The sequence below is a fragment of the Papio anubis genome, chromosome 7 (assembly GCF_008728515.1).
Source record: "Papio anubis isolate 15944 chromosome 7, Panubis1.0, whole genome shotgun sequence".
NCBI lineage: Eukaryota > Metazoa > Chordata > Mammalia > Primates > Cercopithecidae > Papio > Papio anubis.
In genome coordinates this window covers 37,318,014-37,344,849 of record NC_044982.1, presented here as the reverse complement: position 1 = coordinate 37,344,849, position 26,836 = coordinate 37,318,014, and the positions used below count along the sequence as shown (strand labels likewise).

General features: G+C 45.2%; 1 protein-coding gene across 2 annotated transcripts in view; it reads left to right on the top strand.

The window, feature by feature from the left end:
• Nucleotides 1-26,836, top strand: part of GALNT16 (polypeptide N-acetylgalactosaminyltransferase 16) — a 96,313-nt gene that overhangs the window by 35,805 nt on the left and 33,672 nt on the right. For both annotated transcript variants that reach the window (XM_017961276.2, XM_017961275.2), the window contains exon 2: nucleotides 25,899-26,056. In XM_017961276.2, the coding sequence (XP_017816765.1) occupies nucleotides 25,899-26,056 (158 nt within the window). The remainder of the gene's footprint in view (nucleotides 1-25,898; nucleotides 26,057-26,836) is intronic.

Genomic DNA, 26,836 nt, shown 5'->3' with positions numbered 1-26,836 from the left:
AAGCCAAACCATATCACGTATGCAAGAAAATATAAATATATAGTCTTGGTCAGGTGTGTTGGCTTATGCCTGTAATCCCAGCACTTTGGGAAGCTGAGGTGGGCAGATTACTTAAGTTCAGGAGTTCAAAACCAGCCTGGGTAACATGGCAAAAACACATCGCTACAAAAAATATAAAAATTAGCCTGGCATGGTGGCACACACCTGTAGTCCTAGCTACTCAGGAGGCTGAGGTGAGAGGATTGCTTGGACCTGGGAGGCAGAGGTTGCAGTGAGCCAAGATTACACCACTGCACTCCAGTCTGTGTGGCAGAGCCAGACTCTGTCTCAACACAAAATAAAACTAGATAGATAGATAGATAGATAATAGATAGATAGATAGATAATAGATAGATGTCTTTTCTCACCTTTTATACAAAAGGTAGCATATTACATATAGTATTTTGCACCTTGATTTCTTTTTCACTTAATAGTATAGCTTGGAAGTCTTTCCATATCAGAAGACAGTCTTTTATTTGCATTCTTTTATTTACCTTTTACAGCTACATATTATTTCATTATGTAGCTATACCATAACTTATTCAATCAGCCACCTACTGATGGACATTTGGACTATTTCCAGTCTTTTACTCTTAACAGGCAATGCTGTGGTTCATTGCCTTGTACATACGTCATTTATCATGCAAAACATCTCTAGGATACATTTCCTAAAAAGGAATTGCTGGGTGAGAGAGTATGTCCATTTGTAGCATTTGTAATTTTCACTGATTTGCCCTCTTTGGCAGTTATATCAGTTGACACTCCCAGCAGCTGTACACACTTGCAAGTTCTTGATTTCCTATTGCCTCACCAATAGAGTGAGTTATCGAACCTTTTAACTGTTACATAATAGTTCTGTTTTTCAGCTTTTGCCTCATTTTGTTTCTTTCTTTTACTTTCTTTTCTTTAGTTTATACATTTTTATGTTAAGAATTTTTGAATGGGCTATTCTTGTACACCTTGACTCATGTTTTAAGGCTTTTTAAAATAGCAGCTTTAATGAAGCATGATTCACATACTATACAATTCACCCATTAAAGTGTACCAGTCCATGGTTTTCAGTACTTAACTCACTTTTAATGCTCATCCTCAACCTTTAAGAGTATTTTTTCTAATTACGTTAGTATTATGTGTTCAGAAAAGCTGAAAAAACAAACTACAAAGAAAAACATAACACTGTCACTTAGAGATATCCACTGTTAACATTTTTTTAAAACAGAAATAATACCATATTGTAGATCATATGCTGAAGTTTGCTTTTATCATTCTCAGTTCTTCTGTCTCTCAATTATGTGTTCAGCCTCTAGGTCTTCTAGTGACATAATCATCAGTGATGATAACAATAGCAGTAATAGCAATAATAGTACCGACTTACTGAGAGCTGATTATGTGCCAGGCACTGTATCTTACATACTTTATGTGCTCTACCTCAATTAATCCTTGAAACTGTTTGTTGGTCAGTACTGTACTCATCCCTATTTTACAGCTACAAAAACTGAGGCTCAGAGAGGTTAAGTAATTTGCCTTATGTTAAACAGGTAGCAAGTGAAAGAACTAAGGTTTGAACACTCATCTATGCAACTTCAAAATCTCTAGTCACTCAGCTACAAATTCAGATTAGAGACATTCAGGACTGGTTAAAGAAAGCAGCCCCTCGCTCAGGAAGAGTCAGGAGGGCAGTGGAGTTACAGCCTCTCAACAGCAACGTTGGGGCCCGCCAATGCCAGTTCCTGATGCCCCCCTCTTTCTCAGGGCTGGTGAGTGCCTAGCGCCCTTCACCTGCACTGGCAGGATTCTGTCCTAGCTGTGTGTGGCCCTCTCTCCGTCCCTGGAGGGCCCTCCCTCCTTCAGCTTGTAGATGGGGAGTGGAGTGGGGAAGGAGGTGTTGCTGGAGAAGTGGCCTGCATCGCGAGGTGTGGGAACCCCTCTGGCAGGAGTCATCTCATAGCTCTTCCAACCTGTTGGTAGCGAATGACAGAACAATTCCAAATCTCTACACTGCACAGCCTCCCGTTCCCTGTCCCACACTTCCCACGTCCTCCACCGTGTTCCAGCCTCACAGACACTCTGGGGGCATCTTCTGCAGTTGCCTAAGCCAAGTAGTCAGCAGGAGGTTCATGGCTGTTAGCTGGAGCAGAAGGCTGACTGCCTGGTTGCCACAGCAACAGCTGTTGTAAGTAAGTGGTCCTTGTGACAGGAGACAATTTAATAAGCCAGATCTGGGGGCCTAGTGGGAAGGTTGCTAGTGGCTTTACTGGGTATCTTCTGTGGTGCTGGAGCTGTAGGCAGGGGTGTGTAACTGAAGAGAGTTGGAGTCGGGGGAGGCCAGGCATCTGCCTTTACCCGAGGGCTGGAGGCTTTTGTCCTGCAGAGGTAGGCGCAGCCAAGAGGGAGCTGCCTCCTGTGTCTTCAGAAGTCCCGACACTCAGCTCTGGACATCACCCAAGGCCAAGGCCTTGCACTTCTGCTCCCAGCTGGAATGAACTAGCTTGTATCAGAGCAGTTCTTCTGCTGAAGACTGCTAAGAAACATCTGTGTGCAGTTGAGACTGAGGCAGATGGGACAGGTGTCCATATCTAGGGCCCGATTTCAGCACGTGCAGTAGCCCTGGGGAAATGGCTTGCTGTTTCTGCATCTCTGTGCTCCTAGTAAAACAGCAAAACTCCTGGAAAGAGTTGCCTACACTTGCTGTGCTGTTTCTCTCCTTTCGTTCTTTCTTGAATCCACTCCAGGGAGGTTTTTGTCCCCACTGTTCCTCCAAAATTGCTTGTCAAGGCTGTTCTCACTTCATTTGCTCCCTCAGGGATCTCACCTCAAGTCTTAGGTTCCCAGGAAGCTGACTCTGAGATGGAGGTTTACGTGCAGCAGGTTTGTTCGGCAGCACTTTGGAATGCATACTTACAAGGCACACAGGATGGCGCAGAGGGAGATGCCCCCCTGCGATGGTGTTGCAGCAAAGGCTGTGGCTGACCTCTAAGGGTGCTCCAGAGCCAGGGCAGCCTCATCCATAAGGTGGGGTGGGGAGTGCTGAGCAGTGTACTGTGGAGGCATTACCTTGAGTCTTCCTAATATCCTTAAGGAAGAGGTTCTGTCATTGTCCCCATTTTGCAGGTGCAGAGGTGGAGGCTGAGTGAATAATACATCTTGCCCATTGTGGGGATCTGAGACTCAAACCCAGTCTTCCTGCCTCCCAGAGCCCTAGCTACGCTTCTGCTTCATAAAGCCTCCAAAAAGCGTGTTGAGGAAACTCCTGAGCCAGGTCTCTGGGAGGCCTGTGACTGTCACTCCCCTGGGCTGGCTGCTGGGAATCTCATCTTCACCATGGAACTGTCAGGCTACAGTGGAGGCTTCCCACAGATTCTGTCCCTATCTCCTTCTAAGACACCAAGGCTTCTGTGTTACAGGGTCTGATGGAGCGACTCTGAGATGTTGCAAGAGTTCGAGCAGCCTCAGAAGCAGGATGAAGGGATGAGGCCCCAGAGCGCCAGGCCTCTCTTCCCTAGCCCCTCAGCGGCTGCATTTGGCACATGTGTATGCACATTTTAGGAAGGGATGTTTCCTAGGGTGCTGCCTGCTTTCCCCACAAATGGCTCTGAAACTTGAAAAAAAAGTCAATTCCAAAATAAGCAAATCTCTAACCACTGGGTGAACCCTTCTGTGCCCCCTTGAAGAACTTTTGTATTGAAAGTATGTGTGTGCTACACCCGCACACATGCATATGCTCTGATACACACAGACACATCCCTGTCCACAGCAAAGCTTGTGCCTGTGTACACACATAAGCACACTCACATATTCACACAAATATGCAGACCCAGAAATGGAAACACTGAGCAGCATCAGCACTGGGGTGATGCCACTCCTGTCCTTGCTGTCACTGGGGCTGTGGCTGGTGATGCTTCTGCTGCTGCCAGGGCCACCTCTAAGAGCTGCTGCCCCCTAGGGAGCCCAGGCAGCATTCTCTGACCTCAGAAAACCATGCTTGCTCTTGCCTATCAGGGTCTGGGGTGATGTTTGAAGCCTGCAGGAATGGTTTTAAATGTTGATTTGAGTCATCTGCAGAATCTTCCTTTTCACTTGGGGTGTGCCCATTTAACCTCTGGAGAGCTACTGCCAAATCGCCCACCCCTCCTGCAGGCCCTCCTCCCAGGTCCTAGCAGTCCCCTTTGCCATGACAGTTGGTAGAGGTCTTGGGGTTTGGTTCTTGGTACAGCTGCTTGAGAGATCTTTCAAAGCAAGAGGACATCCAACTCAGAATTAAAACAAGACTCCTGTTCCTACCCCCACACTCCCCTCCTCCCCCCATCCCAAAGGCATGGGACATAGGAAGTAAGAGGTACCAACTTGGGATTTACCTTCTGGTTCTTCTTCCTGTCCGTGGAGCCCTCCCAAATTGAATGCTTTTCAGCAGTACTCAGAGTACAAGAAATTCTTCCTCTGCATCGTATTCTCTCACACACACTTTGAAAGTGCTTGCTGTGAGGCAGCCCCCTGGGAGTGCTGAGCTAATTCTATCCCTGGCTTTGTTTCTTTTTTCAAAATTCACGTTTAACCAGTTTGGCCCAAAAGGAAGTTGGGCATTTCAGGGCTCCAGGGAGTGCCAAAGGCTTGGGATTGCGCCAGGGATTCTGAATCTGGACTCCAAGCATGGACCTCAGGGGTTTGTGAGCCTCTGAAACCACCTGCAGCTGCGTGCGAGTTTATGTGTTCATGTGTGCTTTTTTCCTGAGGAAAGAGTCCATAGCTTTTAACAGGGTCTCAGCAGGTGTGCGATTACCATTCCCCACATCCCCCAGAAAAACTTAAGAACCATTGTCTCAGGGACAGAGTATTGCCGTGGTGCCATCTCTGCTCACTGCAACCTCCACCTCCTGGGTTCAAGTGATTCTCCTGCCTCAGCCTCCCTAATAGCTGGGATTACAGGTTCATGCCACCACACCCGGCTAATTTTTGTATTTTCAGTAGAGACGGGTTTTCACGATGTTGGCCAGGGTGATCTCAAGAGACTCGCCTGCCTCGGCCTCCCAAGTGCTGGGATTACAGGCGTGAACTACTGCACCCAGCCCAGAGTATGTAGCTTTATAAACAGGCAGAGTTAAGTAATTGCATTCTAGAATCAAGAATCTAGGGAGGCGCCAGGCGTGGTGACTCACTCCTGTAATCCCAGCACTTTGGGAGGCAAAGGCAGGTAGATGATTTGAGCTCAGGAGTTTGAGACCAGCCTGGGCAACATGGTGAAACCTGATCTCTCCAAAAAGTACAAAAAAATTAGCTGGACATGGTGGTGTGTGCCTGTAGTCCCAGCTACTCAGGAGGCTGACGCAGGAGAATCGCTTGAACCCAAGAGGCAGAGGTTGCAGTGAGCCGAGATGGTGCCAGCTTGGGTGACAGTGAGACCTCATCTAAAACAAACAAACAAACAAACAAACAAACAAAAAGAAAACAGAATCTCAAGACAGATTCTTAACAAGAAGTTTAGCTTGGGGGGCTGTATGCAAAGTTTTGTGTGAATCTGCCTTCTGAGAATAGGATACAGATTTCATTAGATACCCAGAGCGTTCATAACTCCCTGATTTAATAATCACATATATAGAGAATTAAGGATGTTAAAGTATTAATGTCATCTGAGAAGGTAGATATTTTTAATAGTGATTCTTTTTCAAAATGTGAATGCATTTATTCATTGAAGAAAACTTGAAAAAAATCTTCTGGAAATCTTCCAAAAATCACCTATAATTCCAACACCCAGAAATAATAACTTTTTTTTTTTAAAAAAAGATTTTTCCAGTGTGTCTGATGTCTGTCTGTCTCTCATTCTCTTTCTCTGTGTGTGTATGTGCATGTACACACAAACCTAGAATCATACTGATTTTAACATGATTTTTATCTATGTAGTATCTATTTTATGAGCACTGTTTCCTGTTGTTAGTTTTCTAAAACAGTATTTTTCAAACTTTGTTTAGTAATGGAACTCTTATTTTTAAACCAAATCTCGCACAGAAGTCTAAAATATAAAAGAGATAAAAGGTGAGACATTCTAGTTAAAGCGCAGGAAGAGAAGAAACACAATTTGAAAGCTACTGCGCTAAAAATATGAATTTTAATGGCTATATTATATTCCATCATATGGATGTATAGGGTGACCAGATTTAGCACATGAAAATACAAGACATCCAGATAAATTAGAGTTTCAGATAAAAATGAATAAAGGTTTTTTTAAATTTTTTTTTTATTTTGAGACGGAGTCTCGCTCTGTTGCCCCGGCTGGAGTGCAGTGGCCGGATCTCAGCTCACTGCAAGCTCCGCCTCCCGAGTTTACGCCATTCTCCTGCCTCAGCCTCCCAAGTAACTGGGACTACAGGCGCCCGCCACCTCGCCCGGCTAGTGTTTTGTATTTTTTAGTAGAGACGGGGTTTCACCGGGTTAGCCAGGATGGTCTCGATCTCCTGACCTCGTGATCCGCCCGTCTCGGCCTCCCAAAGTGCTGGGATTATAGGCTTGAGCCACTGCGCCCGGCCAAAAATGAATAAATTTTTAGTATAACTCTATCCCAACTTGAATTTTAGATAAACAAATACTATAAAAAAGAATAATTTTTTAGAATAAATGTATCTTACAGCAATATTTGAGACATACTTATACCAAAAAAATTATTTGTTGCTTATCTGAAATTTTAATTTAACCGGGTATCCTGTATTTTACATGGCAACCTTATGATATGCCATAATGTAACCACTCTCCCATTATTGGACATTTAGATTATTTCTAATATCTTACTATTATAAAAAATATTAAGCCTGTGTCTTTATACCTACATCTTCATTACTTATTATTTTATAACACCCTAGAATCAAAATTACTAGACCAGAAGTTGTGAACATTTTAAAGGCTTTTGATGCATTTGCCAAGTTGTTTTCTTCAAAGAAATGTACCTTCCACAGCTAGGTGTGAGGGCACCCTGACCCGTTGTTAGTGGTTCACATTTGCTCGCCGTTCTGCCCCAGCAAGGTCCTGAGCCTTCAGGTGGGATCCAAGATAGCCAAAATGGGTGGGGGCCTGAAGGTGCTGAAGAACCCAAAGGGAGGGGCTGGTTAGCCCAACAGCATCTGCTGCTTGGGGTCAGGGATCAGGGCTGATAAGAAATAGGGTAGAGATGGCAGAGACTTCACCCAGGGAAAGTCAGCTCCAACCATGTGTTGCAGAGACCATCCTTTCTCCATGAAAGTAACAGTAAGCTGTACACTAGGCCCATGGAATGCGTTATATTTAGTAAGCAGCCTTACTTACCATAAAGACAACCATTCCAAGGAGAGGAGAGGCTACAGAGGAAAAAGTCTGAAAAGATCTGAAAAAAAAATAACAATTACATAAACATAGTAACAACCGAAAGGATGGAAAATCACCCATAATCTTCCCATCCTAACAAATCACAGTTTTTAGTTTTCAGTATACCCTTCTTGTCAAGGTCCGTAATTTTTACATAACTGCAATCACACAGTGTATACAATTTTATCCTGCCCTTTCCTCCCTTTATTGTGCAAGCGTTTTTTTGTACTGCTACAGAGCTTTTATAGCTAATATTATTATTGTTATTTTTTCTTGATTTCAGAGGTATAATTATTCAGCAAGATAAATGAGAACATTCAGATAAACAAAAATGGGATCAAAATGCACATATTAATTTGTAGCTTATTTTTTCCCATTTAACTATGTCTAGTGAACATCTTTCCATGTTAAAAAATGTTGATTTCTGCATCATTTTTATAACTGCAGTATGTTCTATTTAAGGAGTCTTCCATCACTTTTTTTCCAGGCTCTTTTTAGGGGTGGGGGTGAGGGATCAGCTCATATTTAATGATGACATTTTTAAATTGTACAAGTATTTTCCCATTTGCCCACTACAAATTTAGTCTGTTAAAATGACAGGAAAACACCAACCAATCACAGGTTTAATAAGTTTACCCCTTCAGTTCCAATTTGCAACACCCAATATTCTTTTGAAATATAAAACAGACCAGTAAAGGCCAACAGTAAATTTCTGCCCTCTTGACAGAGTTGGAGAGTTCAGTCCAGGTTCTATTATGGTTTAATTTTATAAATGAAGAGATGGAGATTCAGAAAATGTAAATAACTTCTAATAGATCATATGTCAATGAGTGAGAAATGTAGGCCTTTTAATTCCATATGTAGTTTTTTTCTTTTTTCTTTTGTATTATTGCAGTAAGAACACATAACATGAGACCTACCTTCTTAGCAAATTTTGAAGTGTACAATCCAATATCATTGACTACAGGGACAATGTTGTACAGCAGACTCTAGAGCTCGTTCATTTTGCTTGGCTGAAACTTCATAGCTGTTGATTAGTAATTCCCTGTTTCCTCTACACCTCTTCCCAATAGCCCCTGGCAACCATGAATCTGACATTTTGATGTCTATGAATTTGACATCATTATATTTTAGATACTTCATGTAAGTGGAATCATGCAGTATTTGTCTTTCTGGGACTGGCTTATTTCACTTGGCATAGTGTCCCCAAGGTTCATCCGCATTATTGCAAATGGCAGGATTTCCTTCTTTCTGAAGGCTGAATAGTTTCATTGTATGCATCTACCACATTTTCTTTATCTGTTCATCTGTCATGGACATTTGGATTGTTCCCGCATCTTGGCTATTGTGAACAATGCTGCATTGAACACAGGAGTGCTAATATCCCTTCAAAGTCTTGATTTCAATTCTTTTGGATAAATACCCAGAGTGGTCTTGCTGGATGTTATGGAAGTTCTATACTTATTTTTTTTTAAGAGCTTCCATCCATACTGTTTCTGTAGCAGCCGCGCCATTTCACATGCCCACCAACAGCATGCAGGAGTTCCAGTTTCTCCACATCCTCACCAATACTTGTCTGTCTTGTTTTTTGTTTTTGTTTTAATAATAACCATCCTGACAAGTATCTTTTTTTTTTCTTTTTTTTGGAGACAAAGTCTCATACTCTTGCCTAGACTGGAGTGCAGTGGTGTGATCTCGGCTCACTGAAACCTCTGCTTCCCTGGTTCAAGTGATTCTCCTGCCTCAGCCTCCCAAGTAGCTGTGATTACAGACATGTGCCACCATGCCTGGCTGATTTTGTATTTTTAGTAGAGATGGGATGTCACCATGTTGGCCAGGCTGGTCTTGAACTCCTGACCTCAGGTGATCCACCTGCCTCGGCCTCTCAAAGTGCTGGGATTACAGGTGTGAGCCACCGCGCCCAGCCCTGAGAAGTATTTTATTGTGGTTTTGATATGCATTTCTCGATGATTAGTGATACTGAGCACTTTTTCATATACCTGTTGGCTGTTTGTGTATATTCTTTGGAGAAATGTCTATTCAAGTTCTGAGCCCAATTTTTAAATCAGGTTACTAGTTTTTTGTTTGTTTGTTTGTTTTTTGTTTTTTTACTGTTGAGTTGTAGGAGTTCCTTATATTTTTTTGGAAATTAACCTCTTATAAGAAATATGATTTGCAAATATTTTCTGTCAGTCTTTTCACTCTGTTGATTGTGTACCTTGCTGTGCGGAAGCTTTTTCAGTTTGATTCAGTCCGGCTTTATTTTTGTTTCTGTTGCCTCTGTTTTTACTGTCATGTCCATGAAATCATTGCAAGACCAATGGTATGAAGATTTTCCCCTGTGTTTTCTTCTAGAGTTTTACAATTTCCAGTCTTATATTTGTCTTTAATCCATTTTTAGTTGATTTTTGTGTATGGCATAAGATAGGGGTCCAATTCCATTATTTTGCATGTGGATATCATGTTTTCCCAGCACTATTTGTAGAAGAGACTATCCTTTCATCAGTGTGTATTCTTGGCACCCTTGTTGGACATCAGTTGACCATATATGGATGGGTTTATTGGGGTATCTATTCATTTCCAGTGGTCTCTTTGTGTCTATACCAATTCCATACTGTTGTTTGATGACTGTAGGTCTGTAATACATTTTGAAATCAGGAAGTGTGATGCCTCCAGCTTCGTTTTTCCTTTTCAAAATTAATTTGGCTGTTTGTTGTTACATAATAACTTACTGAGCCAATTCCCTACAGTTGGAACTAGGGTTTTTTCCTACAATCGTTTGCTATTATAAGTGAAACCAAATTTTAATCATTTCCTTAGGAAAAATCCCCATAATTGAATCACGTGCCCTTTTTTTTTTTACTTTTGATCATACTGTTAAATTTACCTCTAAAAGATTTGTACCAGTTTATACTCCCACTAATAATGTATTAAAGAGTACCTACTTCCCCACGGCCTATATCAAATATTGTAAATCATTGCTAAATATTCTATTCAGTTGAGAGAACGTAATTTATTTACTCTTTTTCCTGCTGTTAACATTTAGATTATTTTCAAATTTTCATTCTTGTAAGACCATTGTGAACATCTTTCTGCCTAATATTTGTCTATAAGTTGAATCATGATTAAAATAGTAATCCTGGGTGAGAGGGCCTATTTACACATGTCGCTTGTACTTTCCAAAGGTTAAATTGAAATCTTCTGGGTAGATGGGAGATTTGGGGCACCCTGCCATGCCTAGGGGAAGGTAATGGACAGAATGAAATAGAAGAGGCCATGTGCCAAAGGATAAAGCACTAGAAATGTACTGCCAGACTGTTTTCCAAAAGGGTACTAATTTAATAATCATTCCGCTGGCTTAAAAACAATTTAATGCAGTATTCAAAGATATTAAGTAAGGAAGAAAAGCACTATCCACCATTAACCTGCAATTATGTCATTCCTCACAGAGCACCCTTCGACCTCAATAAAACACACATCTCTGTCCCTCCCAGACCTACAGCTAGCATGCGCATCTGCCTAGCTCATGCACTTGGCAGGAACCACCTGTGGAACTCACAGGGTAGCTCATCTCCTGGGGCTGCTCTGTTCTAGAATCCTTTGTATTTTTATCTCCTGTCCAAAGCTCGAGATCCCCAAGGGAGCAAGTCCCATTTTAGTGACACCTAATCAGAACTGCTGAAACTCCTTCAGCTCCTGTGGAGCCTAGGTCTCTGGGGCACAATGAACACAGTTTTTCACGTGACAAACATACCTCAAGCAGCTACTGTGTGCCAAGCAAAGCGACAGGTCACAAAGAAGCTCTCAGCTCTTCAGCTGGCTTGTCCAGAGACCTAGTCCTCACTGTTTCGGCATTTGCTCCATGATCTGCAATAAATATGTATTGAACAATGATAGGATGAGTGGGTATTGTTCCGGCTCATTTGATATTTGAGGTGGAAGAAGACTCAGAGATCATCTTGCTGAAACCCCTCCTTTTATACAGTCATTTAGTGACGGCCTCCCATGACCCGAGGTGCTTGACACCCCGAGGAAGTACCATTACCTTCTTTTCGCAGCTGTGGAAACTGCTTCACTCAGAGGTTAACTCGACTGCCGCTGTGGAGTGGCTGTGATCTAGCTGGAGGAACTTGACCGATACCCCTTTTCAGCTCTCCTTGCCCTGCCTGCCCCCTTCAACTAAGTGACTAAGTTAAGCACTCAACACCAGGCACTTTAGAAAAAGATGGGGTTTTTTGTTTGTTTTTTGTTTGTTTGTTTGTTTGTTTGAGACGAAGTCTCGCTCTGTCACCCAGGCTGAAGCGCAGTGGCGCGATCTCAGCTCACTGCAAGCTCCGCCTCCCGGGTTCACGCCATTCTCCTGCCTCAGCCTCCTGACTAGCTGGGACTACAGGCGCCCGCCACCGCAACCGGCTAATTTTTTGTATTTTTTAGTAGAGACGGAGTTTCACCGTGTTAGCCAGCATGGTCTCCATCTCCTGACCTCGTGATCCGCCCGCCTCGGCCTCCCAAAGTGCTTTTAATGGTCAAGACGGAAAAGGAAATGGCACCAATTGCCCATGTGCCTAAGTACCTAAGTACCAGCCTCTTGGGAGTGTTCTGTGGTTGATGTCTGCAGTACAGGTGAGGAAAGGCTTGGCTTCTCGGCCCCCACCCCCAGTCCACCCTGTTTTCAGTTGTTAGGCTTGTGCTTTGGGGAGATATTAGGCAAAGTCAAGTTGGGTTGCCAACCATCACATGAATGATGAATTCACCTGCAAAAGCACCTCCCGCCCTGACACTGCAGTTCAGCCTCCATGTCCTGCTCCCCTCCCTCCTCCACTTTCCTCTCCTTCCTGTCCATCGGGACTAAGCTACTCCGGATGTACCTCGGCCCTCAGATGTTACAGCTGAGGAGGGGCTTACTTTTCATCAATGTATTTATCCCTGAGTTTCACTCTGAGGATGATGATGATAATGATGACAGTAATTAGCTCAATCCTTTATCTTAGGTAGAGAAGAATTAAGGTTCACCTGTTTCTTAAAAATTTTATTATAAAAAATAAATCCTGGCAGGGCGCGGTGATTCACGCCTGTAATCCCAGCACTTTGGGAGGCCGAGGTGGGCGGATCACGAGGTCAGGAAATCGAGACCATCCTGGCTAACACACGGTGAAACCCTGTCTCTACTAAAAATACAAAAAAATTAGCCAGGCGAGGTGGCGGGCGCCTGTAGTCCCAGCACTTTGGGAGGCCGAGGCGGGCAGATCAGGAGGTCAGGAGATCGAGACCATCCTGGCTAACACGGTGAAACCCTGTCTCTACTAAAAATACAAAAACATTAGCCGGGCGTGGTGGCGGGCGCCTGTAGTCCCAGCTACTCGGGAGGCTGAGGCAGGAGAATGGCGTGAACCCGGGAGGTGGAGCTTGCAGTGAGCCGAGATGGCGCCACTGCACTCCAGCCTGGGCGACAAAGTGAGACTCCGTCTCAAAAACAAACAAACAAAAATCCTTATTTATATTTAAAAAACCTGACATATATGAAGGAAACGGTTAAATGCTTCAGTTTTCTTTTTTATTTATTTACTTATTTATTTATTTTTTTGAGACGGAGTCTGTCTCTGTCGCCCAGGCTGGAGTGCAGTGGCGCCATCTCGGCTCACTACAAGCTCCGCCTCCCGGGTTCACGCCATTCTCCTGCCTCAGCCTCCCAAGTAGCTGGGACTACAGGCGCCCGGCACCACGCCCGGCTAATTTTTTTGTATTTTTAGTAGAGACGGGGTTTCACCATGTTAGCCAGGATGGTCTCGATCTCCTGACCTCCTGATCCGCCTGCCTCGGCCTCCCAAAGTGCTGGAATTACTGGAGTGAGCCACCACGCCTGGCCAATTCTTCAGTTTTCTATCTCACCCCCCTGCCATTTTCCAGAGATGACCATTGTTGAGCGGTTTCCTGTGTATTTTTCCAGGTATACCTATGCATTTACACATGCATATGTTTATAAACTATATAAAATGAATCATACTGTATATACTTAACTTTTTCCTTCTAACACTCCTTTAGAATTCTAGTATAAGGATAAACTATAGTTTAATCAGTTGTCTACTGATAGACATCTATTTCCACCATTTTTATTAAAAATAATGCAGTAATTAATATATTTGTACATTTCACACATTTACATGAGTTTAACTGTAGGGTTAATGCCTAGAAATATAAGGTGATCATATAATCTATTGCCTAAACCAGGACAAGTGCTCATTCAGAAGGGCTCCACAGACAGCATAGGAATGTACACTGGAATTGTCTCAGGAAATCAAATGTATTTTTGCCTAAAAATGAAACTTCTGCTAAGTCGAAGAGTGAGATTTTTAAACGCTGATGTTGACAAATAGCCTTCTATCATGGTTATACCAATGTATCATTCACCAATGTATAAAAGCTTCTATTTGTTCGAACTGTCAAAATACTGAGCATTAATAATTATTCTTGAACTTTGCCAGATGAATTAGCAAGACATTATGTCTCATTTTAGTTTTTGACTTTTGTTTTCTGTATTCAACCAGAATCAACCAGATATGTCTTGCTTTAATTTGCATTTTTATTTAGTCATTAATGAAGTTGAACATCTTTTCATTTATTAATGGCCATTTGCATTTTATTTTTATTTTTTTTCCTTTTTTAACATGCACTTATGTTTATTATAAAAGAATGTAACTCAGGAAAAGTCAGATGGAAGAAATGCATAAGGCAAGATATGGGGAAAGGGGCACAAAGCTTTCATGACCTCTTGAGATGTGCCACCTACATTTCATTTTTCTTTCTTTTTCCTTTCTTTCTTTTCTTTTCTTTTTTTTTTTTTTTTTTTTTTTTTGAGATAGGGTCTCACTCTGTCACCCAAGCTGGAGTACAGTGGTACGATCATAGTTCATTGCAACCTTGAATTCCTGGGCTCCAGTGATCCTCCTGCTTCAACCTCCTGAGTAGCTGGGACTATAGCATGCACCATCATACCTGGATTATTTTTATTATTTTTTTGTGTTTATAGAGATGAGGTCTTGCTATGTTGCCCAGACTGGTCTTGAACTCCTGGCCTCAAGTGATCCTCCTGCCTTGGCCTCCCAAAGTGCTGGGATTATGGGCATGAGCCACTACCCAGCCACACATTTTTCTATGAACTTCTTCATATCCTTTAAGCTTACATTCCTTTTTAAGTATTGGTTCATTTCTTATTGATTAATAAGAGCTCTTTGTGTATTAAAGAAGTTAGTTCTTTGTCATATTTTTATTTAATATTTTTTCCCAATGTAATGTTTGTATTTTGATTTTATGACATTTTTGACATATAAAAATGTTAAGTCTTTGTATAGTGCTTTATTTTATGACATATGGGCTTTATGGCCAAGATTGAAAATAAATGAAAAGTGACCAATTTTTTTCTTTATATTTTTAAGTTTCTTTTTCAGTTTAAATATTTGAGCTACCTGAAATTTATTTTTGTTGAAGAAATTAGTCCAGCTTTACTGATTTCCACATTGCCTAGTCACTTTTCCTAACGTCATTCACTGAATGGCAAAGCTCTCCCTCCCCGCTGCCATTTGAAGTACAAATGTATCTTACGCCAATCCTCCACGTGTATTTGGGTCTATTTCTGATCTCTCCTCTGTTGATCTGTTTGGCCTTATACTAGTTAGACATGCTATAAGACTGCCGGTACTACTAGTATAGTAGTACTCTACTATATGCTACTATATAGGATATAGATTTATATCCTATAGATACAGGATACTATTATATGAATAGCATCTGTAGTCTTATGGTATGTCTTAAAACCTGGTAGGTAGTTTTTTTCAGATTTTCTCTAATTGTTCTCTCATGTTTAAACTCTTCCAGCTGAACCTCCCTTCCCCCAACACAATTGTTATTTTATCCGAGTTGCATTAAATTCATAGATTAAGTCAAGGAGAATGTATGTCTTTACATCACTGAACCTTTTTCAAGCACGAACTGTGTCTTCCCTTTAAGGTCTGTTTAACTACAGGGTGGGTGGCCATAAAGGGAAACATGGACAAACATACCTAATCAGTGGTTTATTTCTATCACATTACAATACATGAAACTGTTGTTTTTACTAACAACGTATGGTTCAGTGTACTGTGCAAAATTGCAATAAATGCCCCATTTCTATTGATCCCTGCACATGCATCTAAAATGTGCTATGATCGGAACGTTTGTGTCTGTTTTCTAATGGAATAAAACTGCCCTTGTGGTATCCCAGAAGTAATCAAAAGGGTTTTTTCTGTCTAAAAAAAATTAGGGCTGGATGCAGTGGCTCACGCCTGTAACCTCAAGACTTTGGGAGGCTGAGGCAGGAGGATCACTTGAGCCTAGGAAGTTGAGGCTGCGGTGAGCTATGGTGGCACCACTGCACTCCAGCCTGGGTGACAGAATGAGACCCTAGCTCAATAAATCAATAAAATTTTAATAAATAGTATTATCCCTCTTTCCAAAATTTATGGGTACTTTGTGCGTTGATAAAATACTGGGCTACAGGGGTAGACGCAGTCCAGGGGCATGGTCCTATTGAGGGGACAGGTCACACCTGCTCCAGCAGCGGTCCTGTCTTTGTGCTGCTGTAACAGAATATCATAGACGGGGTGGCTTATAAACAACAGAAATTGATTTCTCACAGTTTCGGAGGCTGGAAACCCAAGATCAAGGCACCAGCAGGTTTGGTGTCTGTTGAGGGCTGTTCTCTCTGTTTCCAAGATGGTACCTTGTTGCTGTGTATTCCAGAGGGGACGAATGCTGTGTCCTCACATGGCAAAAGGTGACAGGGCATAAAGGTGTGAACTCTCTCTGAAGCCTCTTTTATAAAGGCATTAATCCATTCATGAAGGCGGAGCCTTTCTGACTTAATCACTTCCCAAAAGGCCTTACTTCTTAATACCACGACAATGGGGATTAAGTTTCAACAGGAATTTTGGAGGGGACATATTCGAACCACAGCAGAGCCTCAAAGAAAGTCACATGAGAGGCAGGCTGATTTTTTCCCAAGTTCTCCTTCCCCTCTCCCTTTTCCTTATGTTTAATCTGACTCAAAAAATCTGCCTTTGTCATGCTGTGTCCTATTGGTGGACATTATTGTGAGAGTATAGCCTAACCAATTAATTACAAGTCACAAACCACAGGTAACATGTTTCTAAATTTGACCCACCGTGCCAATAATGTGCCACATCGACCACTACTCTGTTTTTGGCTCTCTTTTCTTTTTTTTTTTTTTTTTTTTTGAGATGGAGTCTCGCTCTGTCGCCCAGACTGGAGTGCAGTGGCCGGATCTCAGCTCACTGCAAGCTCCGCCTCCCGGGTTTACGCCATTCTCCTGCCTCAGCCTCCCGAGTAGCTGGGACTACAGGCGCCCGCCACCGCGCCCGGCTAGTTTTTTGTATTTTTAGTAGAGACGGGGTTTCACCGTATTAGCCAGGATGGTCTCGATCTCCTGACCTCGTGATCCACCCGTCTCGGCCTCCCAAAGTGCTGGGATTACAGGCTTGAGCCACCGCGCCCGGCCTTTGGCTCTCTTTTCTGAAAAGTGTTATAAACCGAGACACTCAGCTGGCAATCAAAGCCTTGCTGAGTTCTAATGTGTTGAATTGGATTCTGGCCCCCACTGGTCCTGACCTCAGTCAGTGGTGCAGAAGGCTGTCACCATCTTTGCAATAGTCACACTGTACGTGTTCTATATGTTATATGGCCCATTATTACTTTTTCCTCCCTTAATATGTTGGGGTGGCTCACGCCTATAATCCCAGCACTTTCAGGGGCCAAGGCAGGAGGATGACTTGAGGCCAGGAACTTGAGACCCGCCTGGGGTAACATAGCAAGATCCTATTTCTAAAAATAAAAAAAATAAAATAAAATTATCTATCTATCTATCTATCTATCTATCTATCTACCTACCTACCTATCTATCTATCTATAATATATATAGTCCTGCTACTATGGGAGACTGAGGTAGGAGGATCACTTGAACCTAGGAGCTTGAGGTTGCAATGAGCTAGAATCATGCCACTGCACTCCAGGCTGGGCAACAGAGCAAGACCCCATCTCTAAAAAACATTTTTTTTAACTTCAAGTGTGATCAGTCCGTGTTGCATAGATACTGACTGTGAAATAGCTGAAGTACAATGGTGGCATGCAGACCTTGATGCTTTACGCTTGTGACTACAGCCGAAGTGGCACCGACCTGAACCCCATGTTGGCCCAGAGGGTGTTTATTGGGGCCTCAGTTGCCTTGAGGTTGTCCTGTCTTAGCAATTCATGCTGCTCATGTCCTTTTCCTCAGCAACAGAGCAGGACCAGGTTGTTTAGGGGACTGGTACCCTGAGCAAGAACGACTGTCTCCCATTAGATGTGACTGCTGCTGAGGGTCATCAGGACCCTGAGAGTGTCGCTGGCTGAGAGGACCCAGGAAATCTGGTGGTGTGCTGATTTGGTCTGAGTACACAAACTCTTGTATTTTTCTGTTTTGCCATGTTCTTTTGAGCCATGGTCGAGAAGCGCATGTCCAGGCCAAGAAGTGACAGCACTGGGCAAGTCCCTATCTGAGTCAGGAGCTGATGCCCTGATCCTTGAGCCAAGGAGGGAAGCAACCTCCAGCCTGAGCTTGTCAGGACCCAGCTGTATGCCGGGCACCAGAGGCCAGCCTGCTTTGGAGCGCAGGACTCAGTATTGGCAAGGGGGGATGCCAAGGACATCTGAGCCACGAGCTGGTCTGAAGACACACAGAGAAGGCTTTGTGCTTAGGCTCTGTGGCCAGACAGCCTCAATTTTGGTCCCGGCTAAGCCACTCAGCAGCTATTTGACCTTGGGCATACTATTGTACCTCTTTAGGCCTCAGTTTCCACCTCTGTAAAATAAGGAAAAGAGGAGCATTTGGAGATAGAAATAAGCCCTTGGCATAGCACCCACTGCACAGTAGAGCCTCAACGAGCCGTCAGCATCAGCTGATTCCTGTTGAAGACGCCCAGTCTTCCCTCACACCCTGGGCTACAGCAGCTGTGGCTGGAAGGATCAGGCAAGGCTTTTATACCCCTCACAGACCCAGGGATGCTCGACTTGCACTGGCGAAACTGATAAGCAGGTGCAAGCTGAGCATCACATATCTCTGGCATGGACCAGCCTCACACTCCCTCCATCCCCAGATGGCCTCTGGGCTGGGCAGAGTGTGGGAAATGGAGACATGGGGAGCCTGGTGGGCCTGGAGGGGACCCTGGGGTCTGAGCAGAGACCGCCTGGAATGGCGGGCCTGCTGCCTTGGCCCAGCCTTAGGTAGAGGACACTGGTTGGCTCATATCCCTAGGGGAATAAGCAATGGGCCTCCCTCCACTTTCTTGGTGAGATCACTGGAACCACAAGCACTCATAAGGTCACAGGAGCTCTTTCTCAGTGAAACCACTAGTGTTGGAAAGCTTTGCAGTCCTCAGTACCGCTGGAGGAGTCGTATTAGAATGTGTTGGGAAATCTAACTGGAGGCCTTAGGTGGGTCTCCCCAGGTAGCTCCCATCTCGTGTTCTGGATATGTAACTAAACTAGGGCCTCCCAGGCCTGTGGGACAGAAGTGTTGCAAGGTAGTGGATTTCCATAGTAACCATAGTGGCTCTAGCTGAGTTTCAGTTGGCTCTGCTGATGGTGAAGTTTCTGGTCAATACAAACAGAGGCCAAAAACCAGACTCACGGTTAGTCTTCCTGGGAACGGGGTCAGAGGAGACAGCCTTTAAGGTCCCTTGTAGTTCCAAGATCCTATGATTTCACCAGCCCATGATTAGCCCCTCACCATCATGAGTTTGTATAAAGCAGCGGCTCTCAACTTGGTATCACACTGGAACTGCCTGGAGGGCTTTAGAAACATCTGCTGCTTTCGTCCCACCTCCAGAGATTCTGGTTTAGCTGGTCTTGGGTATGACCTGGACATCAGGCTTTTTGCCATCTTCCCACGTGATTCTAATGCGTGGCCAAGGTTGAGAACTACTGATAAAAAGGCAGATAACATAATATGATAATAATAGTTAATAATAATTCATTAGTTAATAATAATAATTAATCATAATTCATGTGCCAGGCACTGTGCAAAGCACATTATATACATTGCATTCTTGATAATTTCCATTCTCCAGATGAAGAAGAAACATGTTCAGAAAGGGTAAGTGACTTTCCAAGGCCAGAGAGCAGTAAGAACTGCCATGCTACTCCAGGGCCATGAGAGTTCAAAGCCCTGGCCAGTCACTACAGTAATTGCCACTTTTGAGGCAATGTGCAGCCAAAGATGGGGACATGTCTGGAGCAGACTCCTGAGGGACCCCTGATACCCCACTCAGCCCGCAGCACCTTGTCTGGTTGGATGAGACCACTGGCAGCTCAGTGGGGTTGGCTACTTCCTGAGGCAGGCTCAGGGAGGCCCTTTCCCCTCCTTTTCATTTGGAAGAGCTGGAACCTGAGACTTTGGGCTCAGAGTTGTTGAATTGTGTGTTTAGCTTCCCAGCTCTCATAATGAATGGCAGTCTTTCAACTTGGTACAGAGAATCAGGTAAGATTTTACTCCCAGGGGAGAGGGGAGTGGTTGGAAATCACATTTTATTCACCAGGTGTTTTTGGTTTATAATAGACTCAGGAAAAAAGTCAGGGGCCATCCATAAAATAGGGCCAGATCCTTTTCACTTGCAGTTTCATTGAAATTTAGTGAAAGGCAAACCCAGCAGGTACCTGTTTTACTGGCAGTTAAAGAACACTGGGCAACAATTATTTAAAATGAGTCAGAGCTGTTTAATTCTAAAACTTAGGGGCATGTGTATGTTTTAAAAGAAAGTTTACAAGGCTTGGAGATTTGGACTGAACTGTTTTTGATGAAAATGACATGGAAAATATTTTCCTTTCTTATTTTAAACCTTCTTCTTTGCTGTTTGTTTCCTAAATTTAGCAGGAAGCAATAAGCAAAAAAATAAGCTGGAAAAAAAAAAAAACTGAAACAAGTCAGGGAAGTTTCAAGGTCTAATTGAAATGATAGACTGAAAATAAAGCTGTCCAAGGTGAGATAGTAATTCTTCCCATTTTATAGAAAAAAGTCATTATTTCAACTTAAACCATTTCAGATGTGATTGACCTACTGGACACGGAAGTGCTGGATTTGGCACTCCCTAAAAGTACAAAGACTGGGGAGGGAGGCAACTGTCTAAACATCAGCCAAGAACTCTCAGCGGGAGGCTGGAAGGATGTGGGAGGCTCATCAGCCTGTCACTCACCATCTCCCCAACCTTCCTTCCTCACCATGGCAACACCAGGGCTTCTGGAGCCATGGTCCAGATGGAACCCCCAGTCTCAAAGCCTGAACACAGCCCTGCCTGCTGGGGAAGGCTGGGAATGCCCCACCCAACTCTGGACTTAAGCCACTGGCCAAATGCCAAAGACAGGCCTGATATTTTGGAATGGAACGTTGCCACCAATGACTGTGATTGTTGTCAGTGACTCACTTGTTGAGATTTGGGTTTGATTTTGCTTTTTACTTGTGGAGAATGATTTTCTATTTATTGAAATAACTGAAGGACTGATATCTCTGAACTTTTGGTCACTAGAGAAGAACATCCAACTCAAATTAGTTTTTTTAAAAAAAAAATATGTAGGTAGGTAGGTAGGTAGATACTTTACATCTCCTGGTTCTGATTGTTTCTTCTTGGTTAATTTTTCAGACAAGGTTTCTCCATGTGATGGACAAGAAGATTCTCATTTTGCACGCTTGGCAGTGCTGGCAAAAAAAAAGTTCATTGTATAGAAAAGTCTCAGGGAAGATTCTGATTGGCCCAGATCAAATCAAATGACCACTGCTGAACCAATCACTGTGTCTAGGGGTGCAGCAATAAGATTGGCCTAGCCAGGATCTTGTACTCACCCTTGTGGTGGTGCTTGGGGTGTTGGTGGGGCAGGGGACAGTGAATGACAGTCCTTCCAGGAGCCTATGAATGAGGAAGAAGATCTCTAAGACGGGCAAAAACTACCCTATGTCAGCTTGGCCCACCTCAGTTTCAAGTGTTGTGTTTGGCCAAGGGTGCAGGTGGGGAAAGGAGGAAGGAGAGGCTTGAGATCACACATGTATTCAGTAGCTATTGTTTTTGAGTGCCTACAATCACCAAGGTTCTGCTCTGGGCTTTGGGATTCAGCATTGGACAAAACAGAAAACCCCTGCCCTGGTGAAGCTTATAATCTTATCAGGAGAAGTAGCCAAAAACCTAAAATAAATAAGTCAAGCACATACAGACTGTGAGATTGCGATGAGTGCCATAGGAGAAGTAAAACAGTGCAAGAGGGCAGGGAATGTGAGGGTCGGGTTGGGATCACAGAGTTACATATGGTGGTGGGGGAAGGCTCACAGAGGAGGCGAGGTTTGAGCAGGGCTCTGCAGGAGGTGAAGGAGAAAGCCACACAGAAGAGCCTTTCACAGAAAGAAAGTGTGACTGGAGCAGAGCACATAAGGGGCAATAGTGAAAGCAAGCTCAGCAAGGTGACACCTGCCCAGAGAGTGCCTCAGGCCATTGTGAGCTTGGGGGCTCGTGGTCTGTGAGACAGCGGGTGGGGGTGGGGGTCGGGGGGGCATTGAAGGTCACGTGATGTATCACAGGGTCCCATTTGTTTGCTGTTGTTTTCTCTCCAGTTGATTATAGATCCTTTGAGAGCAGGGACAATATTTAGGTATTCATTCATTTACTCATCTATTCCTTGATGCAGCAAACACCTATTGAGTACCTACTATGTGCCAGGTGCGGGGAGCCCCGTGAGGAAGAGCTCACCGTCTAGTGAAAAGAAAGAGAAGTAAAGCACAGATGTCAGTGTCATGTGACATGTGCCCCTGCCTGACATAAGAATTCCACCAACAACCCAAAATACTCTCACCACCCCCACCAGAGAGGGCAGCCAAGCCAGTCCCATCCAGTGGCTCCAAGCCCAGGATCTCCAGTCTCTTGAACTGGTCCAGATATAGCTCCTCATGGTCCTGCAGCCAAGTGCCAAATGATGCATTTACTCCCTCGCCAATACGCGCTTAGTGAGCAATGTGGATGGAATGCAGGCTAGCAGCAGCACAGTTCCCCTTTAGAAGAGGGGAGGAGGGAAACAGCATCCACTGGTCACATGACATCTGCAGACTCCTGCTCCAGTGGGAGTCGGGGTAGGGGGAGGTTCTGTGGTCAGTTCCCCAGCTGCCCCCGCTCTGAGCTTGGGATTGGAGGTTTCTTCTTCCTGATCCGACATGGCCAAGCCTGGCATGGGATGGGGCATGAAAGGGACCAGATGCTTGGATTCCTGTTCTAGGGGTCATGTTGCCTTTTGTTTATTTCCACATTCCCAGCCTTTTACCCAGTGTATGTACACAGTAGGTTTTCAATCAGTGTTTGCTGAGTTAATACCAGTGGTGTTAAGTACACTGCCTATGAATACACAGGGCAGACGTTGAATCAGGCTATGGAGCATGGGAGGGCATCAAGGATGACTTGGTGAATTCATGACTTGGGTGGAACTGCCCATCTCTGCAACAGGGAATGCAGGAGAAGCAGCAACTTTGGGATAAGTGGGGATTTGTTTTGAGATGCCAAGTTAGGGGCACCCATGGGACATTCAAAGACCTGAAGTCTCAAGATCAAAGAATGGGACTAAAGGCAAAAGGAGGAGTTCAAGAGCTGGGAGGAAGTGATTATGGTCTGGGCATGGGAACTGGGGTTACATATTAGAAGTAGAACAGCTCTGGGTGGTGACCCAGGTGAGGCCGGAGAGAGCTGAGGAGAGAGGAAATGAAAGCCCTTCAGAGGTCATGGAATTGCCAGGAGCCACAACCTACCCTTCCTCAGGATCCCCTCCACTTCACTGGCTCAGGGCCACTGACATTTCAGCTCCAACCCCAAGGGACAGCAGGGTCATCCTGAAAGGAGAGCTAAGGCCTCTGGGCCTACTGTTTCCATGATACCTGTCTCACAAGCTGTCTCACAGGTGAAGAGTCAAACCCCAAACCCTGATGCCACCCGGAGCGGGGTTGGACCACCCAGAGAGTAGGGCTTGTGGAAGGGAACAGCAGACTTTTCCAATAGCATCTTTGAGGATGTGTAACTCAATTTCAAGGGTTTGGGAGGAACTCTCTAGAGAAGCCTGGGCCTGAGCAGACATTCTTCCACAGCCGTCTCCATGGCCCTGAGGAAGTCTTGAATGAGGTGGGGAAGGCAGCAGGCTGGGGCAGGGGGAACCATCTCAGAAACCTTACTTCTGCTTCCTGGCACATAGGAAGTGCTCGGTGGAGCTTTGTGGAATGAATGCATTAATGAATGAATGAGTGAATGCAAGCATTCATAAACAAATGAATGCATGTTTAGGTGATTCAGAAGGGTGCCCCAGTGCCTGGTAGATGAGTGACTGTCAGTGTTCACTGGGCAATGAATGAGTGTGGGATGAGGACTCAGAGCTTTCCTGAGCCCACAGAGCGGCCGTAAGTCCTAAACAAACAAACATGGCTATTTCCCACCGCTGACCTGGAGGATAATGAAGTGCACACTCTCCCTTTGGGAGCCTCAGCAAATCATCCCTCCGCAGTTTTTCTTTATAGCTCCTTTGCCATCAACTGGAGGCTCCGTTCAATTTCCCTGACCCAGAGCGAAGAGGGCCTCCATTGCTCTCCCAGGTGGGAAGGACACAAAGAATCACTCTCCCTTTCACTCTCACTTTCAGAGTTGGATGGCTTGGATCCTTCTGGCGATCCTCAAGCCAAAACAATCCTTTTCTCCCTCCTTCCTTCCTTCCATCCTTCCGTCTTTCCTGAAATGGATTTTGAGTTCACCGGGGGCTCTGCCACATCTGTTCAGTCTCTGGCATGGCACCACCTCAACATTCCAGCACAGCCGCCACAGCCGTGTTACCATCATGAGCATCTTTGTCTAGCATGGGGTGGGCCCAGCGGACACGAGGACATCTCCCTCACTGTTCTGCCCTCAGAGAGCCTCCAACTGGCTCCTAGGACAGGAGGCAACCTGAGAAGGTAGCATCGCTACAGAGTGGCAGCAGTTCCAGAGATCAGAGCTCCCTGGACCCTGGGCATGCCTGTCCAGTGAGGTTGGGGGCTAGGCTCTCAGGGGAACGTAGAGACCCTGAGCTGCTGGTGATAGTCCCAGTGTCATACCACACAGCGGTCCACTCCCCACAGGTCCAGCTGCCTTGCTGGGAGCATCCCTCTAGGACTAGCCTGTGATAGCATCCTCAGGCAAGAGTTTTGTGAGTGGGCAATTCTCACCCTCCTTTCTGCTTCCTCTGGGGCTACAGCTTCAGCCTAGGGCTGATGGTTGGGTGGAAAGTTGGAGTTGGGATGTACCCCCAGTTGGTGATATTTCATGGCACTCTGGAGAATATCTAGCCAGCAGTTTGGTTCAAGTAATGAGATGTCAGGTGTGTGCATCCATCTGTGCATTTCAGATGTGTCCTTCCCCAGTGTCTGTTGATGGGGACTCTGGGAGCACAGGGTAGGGCGTGGCTGTGAAGGAAGGGGATGGGCGATGGCATCTACCATCCATCACTGCCCAGTACTTAGTGCCTGGGGACCAGTGGATCTTACAGGGGGCCATTTCAGGAGCAAGCAAAAGTCCCAGAGAAGATGCACCACTGTCTGAGCACCTGAGTTCTGGTAGCTCTGGCTTCAGCCTGCAGGGGTTTGCTGTCCTTACAGGTAGTTCTTTCTGTAGCAGCTTGTCCAAGCCCTGGTGTTTTACTGATTGGTGCCTTATATAATGCCTAGCCCAAGGCTAGGCCCAGGTTTCTCCCTAGGAGACTGTCAATCTGCAGGTGCTTAGAAGGGTCCATTCTGGTTTGTAGTCCCCTCAGGACACCTTGACTTAGAGGTCTAGTGCACTCCAGGACTCACCCTCCCCGTATCCTGCCAAGAGCATTGGTTAAGAGCATGGGCTTTGGAGTCAGAATAACCAGTTTAAATCCAGACCTTGTGACTTACTAGCTCTGACCCTGGATGCTTTTTAAGAAGCCTCTTGATGACTGGGTGCAGTGGTGCATGCCTGTAATCCCAGCACTTTGGGAGTCCGAGGCAGGTGGATCACTTGAGGTCAGGAGTTCAAGGCCAACCTAGCCAACACCACGAAACTCCATCTCTACCAAAATTATGAAAATTAGCTAGGTGTGGTGGTGCGCACATGTAATCTCAGCTACTCAGGAGCTGAGACAGAAGAATCGCTTGAACCTGGGAGGCGGAGGTTGCAGTGAGCCAAGATCTGCACTCCAGCCTGGGTGACAGAATGAGACCCTGTGTCAACAAAAAAAAAAAGAAAGAAAAGAAAAAAAGCCTCTTGAGCCTCAGTTTTCTCACCTGTACAATGGGGAAGATAACGGTCTCCTCCTCACAGAATTGGCGTAAGGCACAAATGAGGCCACGCGGCTGGCTCCCGCCTGGTGTGTGCTGAGTGCTCGCCATACGGTGGGGTCCTCCTGCCTGTGGTCCTCTCTGACGCTGACCTTCATCTCAGGTGACAGGAACTCCCTCGAAAGGCTTTGATGAGAAGGCCTACCTGTCGGCCAAGCAGCTGAAGGCCGGAGAGGACCCCTACAGGCAGCATGCCTTCAACCAGCTGGAGAGTGACAAGTTGAGCCCGGACCGGCCCATCCGGGACACCCGCCATTACAGGTACGGCCTCCATCGTGTCGGTGGAGGAAGAAAGTCTGAGAAAAGGCCAACATTGTTTAGTTTGCCTTATTTTACATGTATCTAAGAAATCAGGATGACTTCCTCAGACTGTGTCCAGTGATTTAGACATTCAAAAACCCTCACCCTCTGTTGTTTTTTTATCTGACCTACTGAGGCCCTGCCAAGACCAAGGAAACTGCTCAGCTGAGGCCAAGGAGGCCCCGAGGCACTTCAGTCTGGCGTCCCAGCAAAAGTGACCTGGGAGGGGACCAAAAGGAGGTCCGTGGGGGTGGGTGAGCCAGGCGCTCTTGGGGCCTTACTGGTGGTGCCTAAAGTGGAGAGAGTCACAGCCCTGCCCATTGCAAACAGTGGGGTGCTGTGCCCCACCCCATTGACCTACCTTTCCTCCTGCACCACAGCCCCACCTCCTCAGCAACTCCCAGAAATGCTTCCCAGTCTTGTTCTTAGTTCTCCCCGTGTAGTGAGGTGGGAGAGGCCTTAGACCAGGACCAATGAAGCCTCCACTCTCATCCCAGCTCAGTGTGAGTGACCGGCCTTAAGCAAGGCATTAGCCCCTCTCCAGGTTTAGGCCTTTGTGTGTTCTGTCTAGAGTATGAAAGTCACCATCTGCAATCTTTCCTCTTCCTGCTGTCACCTGCAGGAATAGTCTGAGTTCCTGATGCTGAAGCACCACCCTCCCCTCCCCGTGACCTGGCCTTACCCACCTTTTCCCCAGCACTTGATGGTCCAGCAGTCACGGACTCCTCCCTCCTTCCTTCC